The sequence below is a fragment of the Mobula birostris genome, chromosome 18, assembly GCF_030028105.1.
Source record: "Mobula birostris isolate sMobBir1 chromosome 18, sMobBir1.hap1, whole genome shotgun sequence".
Lineage (NCBI taxonomy): Eukaryota > Metazoa > Chordata > Chondrichthyes > Myliobatiformes > Myliobatidae > Mobula > Mobula birostris.
The window spans coordinates 69,571,830-69,589,448 of record NC_092387.1 but is presented as its reverse complement, the minus strand read 5'-3'; the positions used below and the strand labels follow the sequence as shown (position 1 = coordinate 69,589,448).

Genomic DNA, 17,619 nt, shown 5'->3' with positions numbered 1-17,619 from the left:
TGCAGAGTGTTTAAAATGACATTGTACAGATGGGGTTTGGGGTTTGGATTTTACAGAGCCATGGCAGAACTTGGACACAAAGGACTGCAGTGACATCAGACTAGGTTCCAGTGTGACAGGGAGGTGGTGGGACAGTGGAGATCCTGCGTGTGCAGATTATAGAGACTAGGTTCCAGTGTGACAGGGAGGTGGTGGGACAGTGGAGATCCTGCGTGTACAGATTATAGAGACTAGGTTCCAGTGTGACAGGGAGGTGGTGGGACAGTGGAGATCCTGCGTGTACAGATTATAGAGACTAGGTTCCAGTGTGACACTAGACCTAAACCTCCAAGGTTAAGAAAATGGAACTGCCTCAGTGCAATGGCTTTTCCACTTTAAAACCTGTCCCGCACCGGCTTCCTGTCATACTCAAACACGATAGACAAACACCACCACCACCATACATCTGTAAGGCTGAATAACAATAAATTTGAACAACAACGGGACATTTCCACCATCCATCTCCCTCCACAGATGCTGCCTGGCCCACTGAGTTCCTCAGCACTTAGTGTGTTAGTCCAGATTCCAGCATCTGCAAGTCACCGTGTCACCCATTCACCAATTCGCAGGAGGTTTCCTAAGTTCACAACACCCAGGAGTGGAATTCAGGGCAGTTAGCAACACCATGAAGCTGAATCAATGATATGTAAGCGATAATAAACCTGAATCCCCAACGTGCAGTCTTTATGTTGAGTACACTGAGCCGTGCCCTGGGATTGCACCAAAATGCCCCGGGTGCTGGGGAAATGAGAATTAAACACAGATATTCAGCAGGCCGGGCAGCGGCTGTGGGGAGAGTGATGGAGCTGATGTTTCAGATCTGCAGCTGGCAATCATTAGCGGGCCCCTGAGAGGGAGGGACAGGCTCGGTTAGGGATTAGGGTAGGGAAAGTGAAATGGCTGTGAATGAGGTGTTGGGAATCCGGACAAGAATCGCATGTGGAGAATGTGTGTGGGTGACTGGGTGTGTGGACTGTGTTTCCCAATTGTGTGTGGGCACTGCGTGTATGGACTGTGTGTGTGGATTCCCTGTAGAGATTGCATGTGTGGATTGCCTATAGAGATTGCATGTGCTGACTGTGTTTGCCAATTGCACATGGGGGCTGTGTGCACAAACTGGGTGTGTGGACTGTATGTGCGTATTGCATTTGGGGACTGTGTGTGAACTGGGTGTGCAGATTGTGTGTACTGATTGCATGTGGGACTGCGTGTGTGTGGATTGGTGGTTCGGACTGTGTGTACCTATTGCGTGTGGGGAGTGGATGTTGGAACTGGGTGTGCAGACTGTATCTGCCGACCGCGTGTACAAACCGTGCGTGTGGATTGCGTGTGCGAACCGTGCGTGTGGATTGAGTGTGAGAACTGTGCGTGCGGATTGCTTGTGGGGATTGGATGTTCGAACTACTGGGCGTGCAGACTGTGTATGCCGACCGCGTGTGCGAACCGGGGTGGTGGGATACATGAACCACTGCAGTCTCCAGTGAAGCGAGCGACAGAATTCGAGGGCGGGGTGATGAGACGTCGTTCTTGGCCCCGTTTTAAAGGCACACGTTCTTCCGGGGCTAACTTCACTTTACCAAAGCCCCATCCGTATCAGAAACGGAAAGCCTGAGGGTAAGCACCGGTGGGGAGAGATACAGAGCGAACATGTCGGGGAGATGACCCTCGGAGATTAAACCAGTTTTAAATTGTAGGGAGGGGGCGTACAGAAGGGAAGGTGTGGGGAACAGAGGGAGCGGTGACGGGGTGGGTGGGGGACGGGGGAGTGGAGATGGTGTGGGTGGGGAATGGGGGGAGCGGAGACGGTGTGGGTGGGGAGCGGTGACTGTGGGGAATGGGGGGAGCGGAGACGGTGAGAAGAACGGGGGGAGCGGTGACGGTGTGGATGGGGAAGGGGGAGCGGAGACGGTGTGGGTGGGGAATGGGGAAGCGGTGACGGGGTGGGTGGGGAACGGGGGAGCGGATACGGCGTGGGTGGGGAACGGGGGGAGCGGAGACGGTGTGGGTGGGGAGCGGTGACTGTGGGGAACGGGGGTAGCGGTGACTGTGGGGAACGGGGGAGCGGAGATGGTGTGGGGAACGGGGGGAGCGGTGACGGTGTGGGTGGGGAACGGGGGGAGCGGTGACGGTGTGGGGAACGGGGGGAGCGGTGATGGTGTGGGTGGGGAACGGGGGGAGCGGAGACGGTGTGGGTGGGGAACGGGGGGGAGCGGTGACGGAGTGGGGAACGGGGGGGAGCGGTGACGGGGTGGGTGGGAACGGGGGAACGGATACGGTATGGGTGGGGAACGGGGGGAGCGGTGACTGTGGGGAACAGAGGGAGCGGAGACGGTGTGGGGAACGGGGGGGAGCGGAGACGGTGTGGGGAACGGGGGGGAGCGGTGACGGGGTGGGGAACGGGGGAGCGGTGACGGTGTGGGGCTGACGGGATGGGTGAGGTTAGAAGGGAAGGTGGGGTGGGCGTGTGAGATGTGTGGGGGTCTGAACAGAAGGCGGGGGAGACGTGGGTGGTGTGGGGTGGGCGGGGTACGGACTCGAAGGTGGGGAGAGATGTGGGGTGGGAGCTGACAGTCACCAAGGCAGAGGGGAAGGTGAGACCCCCGCGGTAGTAGGGAAGGGGAGGAGCAGAGCATTTGCAGGCCGGGGCTTGCTGAGGGATGGAGATCCTTACGACTGAGGGCGTTTAAATAGTGTAGTAGGAGAGGCAGTTTCCATGGTGAATGTGAACTCAGCGCACGGTCCTGACAGGCTGAGAGCGGGCGCGGTTGAAGGCTGTTCAGCTCGGAGACGGGGAACACTGATGGTGTCTGTGACATTGTACTGTACAGAGACGGGGAATACTGATGGTGTCTGACATTGCACAACGCAGACGGTTATATTGAAAGTATACAGCACAGAGACGGCACACTGAAGGTATTTTGTTTTCATTGTACAACACAGAGACGGAAGGTATCCGTGTCATTTTACAACAAGGAGAATCGACATACTGAAGGTAACTGTTTTTATTGTAGGCAAATAATCTCTGATAACGGCAATGATACCTTTGCAATTTTGTTTGATATGGCTGTTTTTTTTTTCGATGGGTGACCCCGGGGACGCGGTCCTCGTCGTAACCCTGATAAATTCTGAAGCCATTATTTTACATTTTGATGATCAGTGATATTGGATTGTCCAATTACAAGGTCCAGTGCGGGATATAGAACATAGACTGCTTTCCATTGTTCCGTCCGTTCTAATTTTATTTGTGTTATGGGGGGTTTGTACAATTGCGTTGACTAGATGCGATTGTAATTGGCATTTTCAAAGATTTATTAGAGAGAACCATGTGGTGCAGAAAAACAGTTGCCTTGACAACCCATTTATGCACCAATGAAAGAACAGGGCACACTGAACTATACTAACGAATCAGACTTGCAGACTGAAGCAATTGGTGACCCATTTGATGATCCAGTCAGTTGCAGGCATAGCCTAGTTACAGATCATGGCAGGGATCTCATGGTGAGTTTTCACATTTCTGTTAAAATTTGTCAATGGTTTGTGAGACTTCAATTACCTTTTCCTTTTTGCTTTGTGGATGTTGACCCCGTTTCAGTAAAGGCAACAAAATCACAGGCTGTAGGTTACCTATCCTAAGGTGACATCAGAATCACGTTTATTATCACTGAGATGTGTCATGAAATGTGTTATTTTGTGACAGCAGTACAGTGCAATGCATGAAATATACAATATGATACAGTAAGACAAACATGCAAAAGGAGAGCATCACTGAGGTGGTGTTCATAGGTTCTTGTTCTGTTCAGAAATCTGAAGGTGAGGGAAGGACATGGGCATGTCCTGGGTGGTGAGTGTCCTTACTGATTGATGCTGCCTTCTTGAGGCATTGCGTCTTGATGTCGGGCAGGTTATTGCCCATGATGGAGCTGAATAACTTTGCAACATTCTGCACAAGTTTCCGATCCTGTGCGGTGGCCCCTCTGTAACAGACAGTGATTCAACCAGTTCCAATGCCGTACAGCTCCACGGCACATATGCAGAAATTTGCTGGAGTCTTTGGTGACATACCAAATCTCCTCAAACTCCTAATGAAATTTGGCAAGAAACACATTTGGGATAAGTTTCAAAGGTTTTCCGACAGACCTGTTCTTAATTGAGTTGAACTTTATTTCTTACATCCTTCAGATACGAGTTAAACTCTTTACATTACATCTCCATCTAAATGTGTAATGTGCAATCATAGTAATTTATAATTATAATAAATAGAACAGTCAGTGTAACATAGAAATACACTGAAATCAGCGTGAGTTCATCAATCAGATGGCCTGGTGGAAGAAGTTGTCCTGGAGCCTGTTGGTCAGCTTTTATGCTGCAGTACCACTTTCCAGATGGCAGCAGCTGGAATAGATTGTGGTTGGGATCCCCAGTGATCCTATGGGCCCTTTTTACACACCTGTCCTTGTAAATGTCCTGAACCATGGAAAAGTTCACAACTACAGTTTCATGTAATAGACCCATATGTTATCATCTCCAGCAGATGCTCTTGTGATTTTCTTGTTGCAGGTCACTGTTCTGGGTTGAGTGAAGTTGCAGCCGGACAGCATACACGTGGGTCATATAGTCTCTGCTTCAATCCTCATGGTAAGTTATCCCATGATCCATCTAGGTAGCTTCCAACCTGATGGTATGAACATTGATTTCTCATTCCGGTCATTTTTCTCTCCCCCTCCTTCTTCTATTCCCCACTCTGGCCTCTTACCGCTTCTCCTTACTTGCCTATCACCTCACCCGGTGCTCCTCCTTTCCTTTCTCCTGTGGTTTACTCACCACAGACTCAACCTGCAAATTAACCTTTAGGGAATCCTGCACCTCAGTTTTTGGTATTTTCTCTGCATTTAGAAAATAGTCAACCCTTTCATTCCTTCTGCCAATGTGCATGACCATTCACCATCCAACACTGTATTCCATCTGCTATTTCTTTGCCTATTCTCCTAATCTGTCTGTCCTTCTGTAGCCTCTCTCCTTCCTCAAAGCTACCTGCCCCTTCAGCTATCTTCATATCATCTGCAAACTTTGCAACAAAGACATCAAATCCATCATCCAAATCATTGACATATAAAGTAAAAAGAATTGGTCCCCAATGTAGACCCCTGTGGAACCCTGCTGGTCACCAGCAGACAATGAGAAAGGGCTCCCTTTATTCCCACTCTTTGCTTCCTGCCAACCAACCACTGCTTTATTCATGCTAGAATCTTTCCTTTAGAATAACTCTTCCTCTTTGGGATATATATATCCTGTGGCTTTTGAATTTCTTCCAGAAATTCCAACCTTTGTTGCTCTGCTGTCATCCCTGCCAGTGTTCTTTTCCGGTCAGTTCTGGCCAACTCATTTCTCTATAATTCCATTCACTCCACTGTAATACTGATATATCTGACTTTAGCTTCCCCTTCTCAAACTTCAGGGTGAATTCAATTATATTACGATCACTTTCTCCTAACGGTTCCTTTACCTTAAGCTCGCTAATCAATTCTGATTCATTGCACAACACCCAATCCATGAAAGCTGTTCCCCTCATGGGCTCAACCATGAGCTGCTCTAAAAAGCCATGGCATTTTTTTTACCAACAGAGCAATGCCGCCCCCTCTGCCTTCCTGCCTGTCCTTTTGATATGATATGTATCATTGAACATGAAGCTGACAGCCATAATCTTCTTTCAGCCATGATTCAGTGATGCCTACAACATCATACGTGCCCATCTGTAACTGAGCTAGGCATTCATTGACCTAATTCTGTATACTGCATGCATTCAGATATAACACCTTCGGTCCTGTGTACACCCTTTTCGATTTTGTCTGCCTTTTACATTGTAACTCATCCCGTTGACTGCATTTTTGCCCTATCATCAGCCTCTCCTTACTACACATTGCCTCTGTTGTAAACCAACTACCTCATCCTCAGCCCTATCACTCCAGTTCCCATCCCCCTGCCAAGTTAGTTTAAACCCACTCGAACAACTCTAGCCAATCTGCCTGCAAGGATATTGGACCCCCCTCAGATTCAGGTGTAACCCATTCCTTTTGGACAGGTTGTACTTCACCAGAAGAGATCCCAATGATCCACAAATCTGAACCCCTGCCCTTTGAAACAATTTCTCAGCAATGCATTCACCTGCTAAATTAGCCTATACAGTGGCACATGGCAAAGGCAGCAGTCCAGACACGACTGCCCTGGAGGTCCTGTTTCTCAGCTTTCTACCCAGCTCCCTATGATCTCATTTCAGGTCCTCCTCACCTTGTCGATCTATGTCATTGGTGCCAATATGTATCAAGACTCCTGGCTGCTCAGCCTTGCCCTTGAGAATGCCATGGACTCAATCCGAGACATCCCTGATCCTGGCACAAGGGAGGCAATATACCAATCGGATTTCTCTATAACACCATAGAACCTTGTTTCTGTTCCTCTGACTAAGGAATCTGCCTCAAAACTCTCAATCTCAATCAATGTCCTGATTGAAAAGTAGCTCACTATATGCACTCCTTTGTCCAACTCAAAGAAAGCTGACTTGAAGCTCTGCTTCTGAAATCTTGAACGCGGACCTGACTGAAAGGTAGCTATTTTTACACGCAAACGACAGGAATTCTGCAGATGCTGGAAATTCAAGCAACACACATAAAAGTTGCTGGTGAACGCAGCAGGCCAGGCAGCATCTGTAGGAAGAGGTGCAGTCGACGTTTCAGGCCGAGACCCTTCGTCAGGGCTAACTGAAGGAAGAGTGAGTAAGGGATTTGAAAGTTGGAGGGGGAGGGGGAGATCCAAAATGATAGGAGAAGACAGGAGGGGGAGGGATAGAGCCAAGAGCTGGACAGGTGATAGACAAAAGGGATACGAGAGGATCAATGGACAGGAGGTCCTGGAAGAAAGACGGGGGGGGGGGGGGGACCCAGAGGATGAGCAAGTAGTATATTCAGAGGGACAGAGGGAGAAAAAGGAGAGTGAGAGAAAGAATGTGTGTATAAAAATAAGTAACAGATGGGGTACGCTTGTGGGGTACGCTAGTCCTTCCAGGTGAGGCAACACTTCACCTGTGAGTCGACTGGGGTGATATACTGCGTCCGGTGCTCCCGATGTGGCCTTTTATATATTGGCGAGACCCGATGCAGACTGGGAGACCGCTTTGCTGAACACCTACGCTCCGTCCGCCAGAGAAAGCAAGATCTCCCAGTGGCCACACATTTTAATTCCACATTCCATTCCCATTCTGACATGTCTATCCACGGCCTCCTCTACTGTAAAGATGAAGCCACACTCAGGTTGGAGGAACAACACCTTATATTCCGTCTGGGTAGCCTCCAACCTGATGGCATGAACATCGACTTCTCTAACTTCCGCTAATGCCCCACCGCCCCCTCGTACCCCATCTGTTACTTATTTTTATGCACACATTCTTTCCCTCACTCTCCTTTTTCTCCCTCTGTCCCTCTGAATATACCCCTTGCCCATCCCCTGGGTCTCCTCCCCTTGTCTTTCTTCCCGGACCTCCTGTCCATTGATCCTCTCGTATCCCTTTTGCCTATCACCTGTCCAGCTCTTGGCTCCATCCCTCCCCCTCCTGTCTTCTCCTATCATTTTGGATCTCCCCCCCCCCCTCCAACTTTCAAATCCCTTACTCACTCTTCCTTCAGTTAGTCTGACGAAGGGTCTCGGCCTGAAACGTCGACTGCACCTCTTCCTAGAGATGCTGCCTGGCCTGATGCGTTCACCAGCAACTTTTATGTGTGTTGCAGCTATTTTTACAGCATGTTTTTACTTCCGTACTTGCTGTCTGACCTGCCGAGTTCCTCCAGCATTTTGTGTGTGTTACTCTGGATTTCCAGCATCTGCAGAATCTCTTGTGTCTATTCTATGATCTAACAGTTTTTTTTGTGAAAAATTCCACCTCACTTTGCCTTCTGATGCGACAAAACTCTCATTCACTGTTTCCTCATTCAGAGAATGTTCTGATTCCTTCCTCCTAACCTCTGCTGTAGTGAGTAGTCCTAACTTTTCAAAGGTTTCTTTATAATGGTTCAAGGTTCATTCTAGCATAATGATTCATCCAAGATTCAGATTTATTTATCACGTGCACATCTATACATACAGTGGAATGCATCATTTGTGTTAACAACCAACACACCCAAAGGGTGTGCTGGGGGCAGCCCACAAGTATTGCCACACCACCTGGCACCCACAATGCTTGGCAAAACAACACAGAACATAACAGGTAACAATACAGCCACACCAAGCCCCGTTCACCTTCCCACCCATGCACTACACAGTCCTTTAACACCAAGCTTGGTCTCCAGCCTCCAGTGGCATTGACTCAGGCCTGCAGACATTAGTGGAGGACAACTTCCCCCACCCAGTGCTTTGCAGACTTGGTTCTAGTGAACGGGCCTTGACTTCCTGGTTTCTCAGTCAATCTATCCTGCAGTTGTATAAGTGAAATAGGCAATGCCCCCAGCTTCAGAATCAGAATCAGGGTTATTATCACCAACATACATTATGAAATGTGTTGTTTTGTGGCAGCTACACAGTGTTAGATGTAAAAAATACTATAAATTACAGTAAATAGATAAATAGTGCAAAAGAGGAATAATGATGTAGTGTTGATGGACCATTCCGGAATCTGACAGGACGATGTGGTTCCACTCACATTTGGTGTAACTGACGAAGCCAGTGCGGACCTGTAGATGAGAGGAGAGGAGGGGGTTGCTGTGATGATGTGGAGGACCAGTTGTTCCAACACTTACATAGGATTTGCTGGCATCTGATGCATGATCTCATGGTTCTCAATCTCATCCTTAATGACGCTTCTCTGTTTCGAAGGTGGTAGGACAGAGGTTGTCAAGCGTTGGTGAGGATGTTGCATTTCCATAGAGAACATCCTGAATCTTCTCTTCTGTCCACCCAGTAATCTTACCCCCGACCAAGTTCAGAGCCAAGTGGGAACTCAGCAGGTCAGGCAACAAGTCTCAGTACAGCGTCTACCTCGGGAATCTTCACTGACGAGTGATGCAGTTGATGTGTTGCCCTGGAAGAAGGTGGTGACGTTGGCTCGCACTCTGACATGAATCAGGTGGATTTTGTGCCCATAATGTTGTTGGAGTCTCACTAGTACATTGAGCTGTCACTGCTAGTCCGGATCTCCAGTGCACATAGGAGGAGCAGGGATCAGTGCTGCCTGATAGCCTAGGATGTTGTGCTTGGATTTTCAGATACCCTATTGCTTGGTTAAGCAAAGGCTGTCACTCTCAAGGACTTAACAGCTCATGTCCTTGATATTATCATTTTTGTATTTGCTCAATTTGACTTATTTTGTACATGGGTTGTTTGTCAGTCTTTATTTATAAACTTTCATAACTTGTACTGTATTTCTTTATTTTTCTGTAAATAAATCTTAAAGTGACATTGGTACTATGATCATAAATTTACTTAGGAAGATGATGAATTTCTGTGTCAGTGATAGCCTGTTCTGAGACGAGGCGAGAACGTGAAACATAGAACAGACCCTTTAGCCCATGGTGTTGTACCGACCTTCTAACATACTAACGATCAATCTAACCCTTCCCTCCCACATAGCCTTCCATTTTCTACAATTCCTGTGCCTACCTAAGAGTTTCTTAAATGTCCCTACTGTGTCTGCCTCTACCACCACCCCTGACAGGATGTTCTGTGCACCCAACACTCTGTGTATTAAAAAAACTTACCTCTGATACCCTCCCTATACTTTCCCACAATCACCAATAAATTACGAACACTCATATTAGCAACTTCCACCCTGGGAAAAAGTCTCTGGTCATTCACTCAATCTATGCCTCTTACCTTGACACACCTGTATGTCGTACACCTCTATCATGTTGTTCCTCTGCTTTCTTGTGACCCTTTATCGTTGGGGTGTGGTATTGTGAGGCAGGGTAAGGGAGGCGGAGAGTGATCACGGCAAGAGCCATTGTATTAGTGACTGAGATAACGGCAGCTCAGAGCGCGGCTTCCAGGTGGGGACTGCGCAGAGTACAGTATGCCTTAATTCTGGCCTGTAGGTGGCAGTCTAACTGAAAATGGAAACGGAAACTGCTAAGCTGGATATCTGAAATCTGAATGGAAAATGCTGGAAACACTCAGCGGGTCAGGCAGTGTCTGTGCAGAGGGAAACAGAGTTAATGTTTCAAGTCAAAGAATATTTGACAGAACAAAGGGTGCAAACAGCTAGGTTTTAAATTACATTGAGGGCAGGGGAGGGGTGGATGGTCCAGAGGTGAGAAGAAATTTCTTTAGCCAGAGGGTGGTGATCTGTGGAATTCATTACCAGAGACAACTGAGGATGCCAAATCATTTGGTATATTTAAGGTGGAAGTTGGTTTAATCTTGATTAGTAAGAGGGTCAAAGGTTACAAGGAGACGACAGGTGAATGGTGTTGAGAGGGATAATAAATCAGCTATGATGGAATGACAGAGCAGATCCGATGGGCTGAATGGCCTAATTCTATTCCAATGTCTTCGATAAGGTGTGTGTGATTTGTCTACTATGGCAAACCCTTTATAAAGGCCAGTTCCTCGTCTAAATACCATTACCTAACTCGGACTACCCAGTTAACGGAGCTGTACGAAGGCTTCCATTTCGAGGATTTGGCTCAGCTGAATGGATCCCAGTACTGTCCTCTCAACCAAGGATCCAGGGACTAATTGTATCAGCATTGAAATGTGGTGTTGAAGGAAGCAGGCTCAAGGGAAAAGCAATGGCCAATAAAATAAACACTCCAGCCAGAAAATTGGAAAAATAAGGAATGAATGTTTTTGATGTATTAAATCACATAGTGACTTGTAAATGCAGATTATCCAAGTTCTTGCTAATAATGAAACCAACACATTGTGAAGGTATATCCCCACAAGAGTGGAACCCAGTGTGGTCTTCCGCTGCTGTAGCCCGTCCACTTCAAGGTTTGACGTGTTGTATATTCAGAGATGCTCTTCTGCACACCACTGTTGTAACGTGTGGTTATTTGAGTTACTGTCACCTTCCTGTCAGCTTGAACCAGTCTGGCCATTCTCCTCTGACCTCTCTCATTAACCAGGCATTTTTGCCCACACAACTGCTGCTCATCAAATATTTTTGTTTTTCACACAATTCTCTGTGAACTCTAGAGACTGTTGTGCATGAAAATCCCAGGAGATCAGCAGTTTCTGAGATACTCAAACCAGCCTGTTTGGTAATATCAATCATTCCAAATCACTTGGATCACATTTCTTCCCCATTCTGATGTTTGGTCTGAACAAGTGAAGCTCTTGACCATTTCTGCATGATTTTTGAGGAGAGATTGAGTGGCCTGGAATTGTACTCACTGGAATTCAGAAGGATGAGAGGAGATACTATAGAAACATTTAAAATTATGAAAGGGGTAGAAACTATAGAGGCAGGAAAGTTGTTTCCACTGGTAGGTGATACTAGAACTAGGGGACATAGCCTCAAGATTTGGGGGAATAGAGTTAGGATGGAGATGAGGAGGAACTGCTTTTCCCAGAGAGTGGTGGATCTGTGGAATTCTCTGCCCAACGAAGCAGTGGAGGCTGCCTCAGTAAATATATTTAAGACAAGGTTGGATAGATTTTTACATTGTAGGGGAATTAAGGGTTATGGGGAAAAGGCAGATAGGTGGAGATGAGTCCATGGTCAGATCAGCCATGATCTTATTGAATGGCAGAGCAGGCTCATTGGGCCAGATGGCCGACTCCTGCTCCTATTTCTTATGTTCTTATGTTTATGCATTGAGCTGCTGCCACATGATTGGCTGATAAGATATTTGCATTAATGACAGGTGTACCTAATAAAATGGGCACTGAGTGTATACGTAGGTTATACCCACACATTGTGAACACAAAGTCACGTGATCAGCTGCATATTATGTACAAACCATGTCCCATTTGGGAGGTGAGGATTTTCAGTGAGAAAGCCTGTCTGACACACTGAAGTGCTGGGTCATGGACCGTAGTTTTGGTGGACTCTGGGCCAGGGTCTCGTTGCTGTTGCCTGGGGGTGGGGTGGGGTGGGGTGGGGCGCAGTGCGGTGCTTCTGCTGGTGTGAAAGGGCAAGAGTCGATGCTCTTGCTGCTGCTTGGGTGAAGGGAGGGGGAGGAGAGGCCTTGGGGACTTTGATGTTTCTATCGTTCATTCTATGGGGTTTTTGTTTTGTGGATGTCTGTGAAGAGTAAGAATTTCAGGTTGTATACTGTATGTATTCTCTGATATTATAATGAATCTTCGAGCCTTTGAAACTTCATTGGTCCAGTGTACATTCAGAACCAGTGAAAAGCCTCAATCTACGTTAAGTATAGTAAGTAGATTTATTATCAAAGTACACATATGTCACCATATACAAACCTGAGATTCATTTTCTTGTGGGTGTTCACAGTAAATGCAAAGAAACAAAGAAAAAGCAATAAGTATGGAAAACATGAGATGAAGAGTCCTTGAAAGTGATTCCATAAGTTGTGCGAATGGTGCATTGAGTGAATATGAGTGAAATTATCCATTCTGGTTCAGAAGCCTGATGTTTGAGGGGTAATAGCTGTTCTTGAACCTGGTGGTGTGAGTCCTGCAGTTCGTGTACCTCCTTCCCGATCACAGCAGTGAGAGGAGAGCATGTCCTGGGTGATGGGTGATGGGGGACCTGATGATGGATGCTGCTTTCCTGCAACAGTGCTCCATGTAGATGTGCTCAAAGGTGGGGAGGACTGGGCAGAATCCACTGCTTTTTGTAGGCTTTTCTGTTCAAGGGCATTGGTGTTTTCATACCAGGCCTGTTGGCAGAAGGTACACCCTTTCAACTATAAAGACCTTTCCCAAACTCTGTGCTTCTGCCAGTTTCTCGTGTGACGTTCCTACCCATTTTTGGGTCTTTCTACAATTGATTAATTCTCCATGGTCTCCCCTTCCACCACAATGAGACCATCTCTCAGAGTGGAGAACAACACTTCATGTTCTGTTTGGGTAGCCTCCAACCTGATAGCATGAACATCGGTTACACCTAATTTTTTGTTTTCCCTTTTCTTTTCCCCTCTCTCTTCCCACTTCTGTTCCCCCTTCTGGCCCCTTACGTCTTCTTCTCACCTGCCTGTCACCTTCCCCTGGGTCCCCTTCTTCTTTCCTTTCTCCCATGGTCCACTCTTCTCTCCTATCAGACTCCTTCTTCTCCAGCCCTTTATCTTTCCCGTACACCAGGCTTCACCTATCATCTCCAACTAACTTCCTTCCCCTACCCCCACTTATTATTCTGGCATCTTCCCCCTTCCTTTCTAGTTCTGAAGAAGGATCTCGGCCCGGAATGTCTCTGCTCAAAATGTACATTTACTTTGAAGCTTTGAAACAAGCTAGAAGATGATAGATGAAGCCAAGATAAAGGGCTGAAGAACATAGAAAAGTACAGCACAGTACAGGCCCCTTGGCCCATAATGTTGTGCCGACCCTCAAACCCTGCCTCCCATATAAGCCCCCACCTTAAATTCCTCCATATACCTGTCTAGTAGTCTCTTAAACTTCACTAGTGTATCTGCCTCCACCACTGACTCAGGCACTGCATTCCACGCACCAACCACTCTCTGAGTAAAAAACCTTCCTCTAATATCCCCCTTGAACTTCCCACCCCTTACCTTAAAGCCATGGCCTCTTGTATTGAGCAGTGGTGCCCTGGGGAAGAGGCGCTGGCTATCCATTCTATCTATTCCTCTTATTATCTTGTACACCTCTATCATGTCTCCTCTCATCCTCCTTCTCTCCAAAGAGTAAAGTCCTAGCTCCCTTAACCTCTGATCATAATGCATACTCTCTAAACCAGGCAGCATCCTGGTAAATCTCCTCTTCCAATGCTTCCACATCCTTGCTATAGTGAGGCGACCAGAACTGGACACAGTACTCCAAGTGCGGCCTAACCAGAGTTTTATAGAGCTGCATCATTACATCGCGACTCTTAAACTCTATCCCTCGACTTATGAAAGCTAACACCCCATAAGCTTTCTTAACTACCCTATCCACCTGTGAGGCAACTTTCAGGGATATGTGGATATGTACCCCCAGATCCCTCTGCTCCTCCACACTACCAAGTATCCTGCATTTACTTTGTACTCTCCTTTGGAGTTTGTCCTTCCAAAGTGTACCACCTCACACTTCTCCGGGTTGAATTCCATCTGCCACTTCTCAGCCCACTGAAGGAATCTGATAGGAGAGGAGAGTGGACCATCAGAGAAAGGAAAGAAGGAGGGGCCCCATGAGAAGGTGATTGGCATGTGAGGAGAAGATGTAAGAGGCCAGAGTGAGGAATAAAAGAGGGAAAGGGGTGGGGAAAAATAAAAGAGGAAAAAAAACAGAGGAGGGTCCTCCTTCCCTCCCCACCCACCTTTTTATTCTGGCAATTTCCCCTTATTTTCCAGTCCTGATGAAGGCTCTCGGCCTGAAACGACGACTGATTGTGTATTTTCATAGATGCTGCCAGCCCTGCCCTGTTCCTCCAGCATTTTGTGTGTGTTTCCAGCATCTGCAGAATCTCTTGTGTTCATGGTTAACTCTCATCTGTCCAGGTCACCTGGATTCCTTGTGATGAATAAAACGACAGCCACGTGCTGGATGCTCGTTCTGTTGGTGGCCATCCTTTGCGAAGGTGTGACCTGCAAGGGAGGGAGAGGAGGAGCTCGAGGCTCGGCGCGTGGCTCAGCTCGCGGGCGATTCCGCGCTACGCGAGTGCGGCCCAAGTACTCCAGCTGGAGCCGGTCCTACGGCTCCAGGGCGCGGGTGGCTGCGGCAGGGGCCGCTGCCGGTGTTGCAGCTGGAGTCATGGCCGGGAGGCTGCAGAGATCCAGGCTGACCTGGGACGAGGGCACCCAGGGGTACGTAAGCAAGAACTGTTCTCTGGAGAGGAACTGCACGTCAGAAGCGGGAGTCTATGGTTATAGGGCGTGGACATCTTCTGCTGTGACATTGTGGTTTTCCTCTAGTTTACCACCCATGTGCGTTCTACTGACCTTGAAATATTTCCACTTGTAAGTGTGGTTTCCAGTTCTAACTTTATCACTGCTGCAGTGGCCAAGCCCTTCTCTGGAAGGTTCATTAGTTTAGTCTCCTAAATGTTGTAGCACCAAATGGTTTCATGTAATATGTAGTATCGAGTGTAAAATTTCCAGAGCAGTTCCCCAAGTAATGCAAACACGGTTATTAGGAAATTTCTGTCGTTATCTGGGTACAAGTGGATAAAAATATGACGAATAGTTTCAGAGTTTTGCAGTTACCGCTGAGGTTCAGGTACAACTTCCCCATCAGGCACCTACCCTCCTCATAAATCTCCCCAAAAGCTCAACTGTGGGCAGGTGGCAGTGTTGTGGTACTTTATAAACATTGGATTTTCACTAAAGTTGGCAAAAAAAGTAAGATTTCACCCTTGAATTCAGATGTTACAGAGTTCAGCAACGGATTAAAGTTTTGTGTTTTTCCATTGGGCATTATCTTGTAACCAAAACAGCTGGAGATGATGCATGGACCCAGCCCCCTGTAACTCCATTGGTTTAACTGAGAAAGGAATACTCAGGCTGCTATTATTTCCAATAATTAATCCAGGCTTGTACGAATACGCCTATCAGTGAATGAAATGTTGTCAAAAGTGGGCATAAAATAAAACTTAATCAATACTCAATGTCTCCACTTTGCAAGTAACATAGGCCCATTCTTATTACAATTTCCTGCTGCTGAATTGTCATCTAGGACAAATTCTGGTGAGTAAAAACCATGTCTTTATTTTGTATTCATTAATTTAATAAGGTAACTGTTACTATAGTGTGTTTGTGTAGAGTTTCTAGCCTTGAACCTTTGAAAGTTGAGGGCTAGGTGACACTTAAAGTGACTCATATATGACAGGAAGAGGATGCAGGAAAGAGAAACAGGAGCAGGTTCCATTTCCTTAAGGGTCAAAGGTCAAGGGTCAACTTTATTCACCATAGACATTTACATGTATTAGGAATTTGCCATGGTCAGGATGCGACATCCAACAAAAAAACATCATTCAACAATTATAACAAAGAATTATATAAAAATAAAATTAGAGGTTAAAACACAGATATGGAATAAAATGTGCATAAATTAATAATTACCAGCATGTATTTACAATGTAAACAGCATTATGAAAAGTGGTTTAAAGTGTGTACAGTGCAGTGACTGGTGTAATAGAGGAGGCTGGGAGGGGGCTAACTAGAATGGTTGATCAGATAAACTGCCTGGAGGGAGATACTTTTAAGATAATGTGAATTTTCTGATTTAATAGTGTGCTAGCACTTTCCAGAAGGGAGGTTTTGGAAGAGGCAGTTTGTAGGGTGACACACATCAAAGTTGCTGGTGAATGCAGCAGGCCAGGCAGCATCTCTAGGAAGAGGTGCAGTTGACATTTCAGGCCGAGACCCTTCGTCAGGACTAACTGAAGGAAGAGTGAGTAAGGGATTTGAAAGTTGGAGGGAGAGGGGGAGATCCAAAATGATAGAAGAAGACAGGAGTGGGAGGGATAGAGCCAAGAGCTGGACAGGTGATTGGCAAAAGGGATACGAGAGGATCAATGGACAGGAGGTCCGGGAAGAAAGACAAGGGGAGGAGACCCAGAGGATGGGCAAGGGGTATATTCAGAGGGACAGAGGGAGAAAAAGGAGAGTGAGAGAAAGAATGTGTGTATAAAAATAAGTAACAGATGGGGTACGAGGGGGAGGGGGGCCTTAGCGGAAGTTAGAGAAGTCGATGTTCATGCCATCAGGTTGGAGGCTACCCAGACGGAATATAAGGTGTTGTTCCTCCAACCTGAGTGTGGCTTCATCTTTACAGTAGAGGAGACCGTGCATAGACATGTCAGAATGGGAATGAGATGTGGAATTAAAATGTGTGGCCACTGGGAGATCCTGCTTTCTCTGGCGGACAGAGCGTAGATGTTCAGCAAAGCGGTCTCCCAGTCTGCGTCGGGTCTCGCCAATATATAAAAGGCCACATCGGGAGCACCAGATGCAGTATATCACCCCAGTCGACTCACAGGTGAAGTGTTGCCTCACCTGGAAGGGCTGTTTGGGGCCCTGAATGGTGGTAAGGGAGGAAGTGTAAGGGCATGTGTAGCACTTGTTCCGCTTACACGGATAAGTGCCAGGAGGGAGATCAGTGGGGAGGGATGGGGGGGACGAATGGACAAGGGAGTTGCGTAGGGAGCGATGTGTGTTGCTTGAATTTCCAGCACCTGCAGAATTCCTGTAGTTTGTAGGGTGGGTATTTTCCGTAGTGACTTTTCCTGTCCATCTTTAGCTGTGGACACATGAACCTTCTCCACAAAGGCCGTGGCTAATAGTATCTCTCACTAACCCCAGATCTCCCCATGGGTCACAGGCAGGGGTCTGTAAACATTTTATTTGTCTAGCACTTTACTGTTGGGCACTTGAGGGGAAAATAATGCATTTGTTGTGATAATTTATAATAAATGAATGTGATTGGTTTAAGTTTAATACCAAGTTTATGCAAGTTATTTCACTTGAAAAGTCAAAAAAA

At 46.9% G+C, this 17,619-nt stretch overlaps 1 protein-coding gene and 1 long non-coding RNA gene across 4 annotated transcripts; both read left to right on the top strand.

Moving 5' to 3' along the window:
- Positions 1–1,448: 1,448 nt before the first annotated feature.
- LOC140212209 (uncharacterized) lies at positions 1,449–14,659 on the top strand. 3 transcript variants are annotated; one of them, XR_011889668.1, is made up of 4 exons: positions 1,449–1,653; positions 2,868–3,031; positions 4,597–4,674; positions 14,640–14,659. It is a non-coding gene; the product is annotated as an uncharacterized lncRNA (long non-coding RNA). The 3 variants fall into 3 exon arrangements; XR_011889667.1 differs by lacking the exon at positions 14,640–14,659 and adding an exon at positions 8,984–9,710; XR_011889666.1 differs by lacking the exon at positions 14,640–14,659 and adding an exon at positions 8,899–9,710.
- sprn (shadow of prion protein) lies at positions 14,659–15,102 on the top strand. Its single transcript, XM_072282084.1, has one exon. The coding sequence runs from the start codon at positions 14,659–14,661 to the stop codon at positions 15,100–15,102; it is 444 nt and encodes a 147-aa protein (XP_072138185.1).
- The last annotated feature ends 2,517 nt before the right edge of the window (positions 15,103–17,619 follow it).

What these genes read in the sequence shown, in the direction of transcription:
- sprn (XM_072282084.1), top strand. Translation starts at nt 14,659, where the DNA reads ATGAATAAAACGACAGCCACGTGCTGGATGCTCGTTCTGTTGGTGGCC.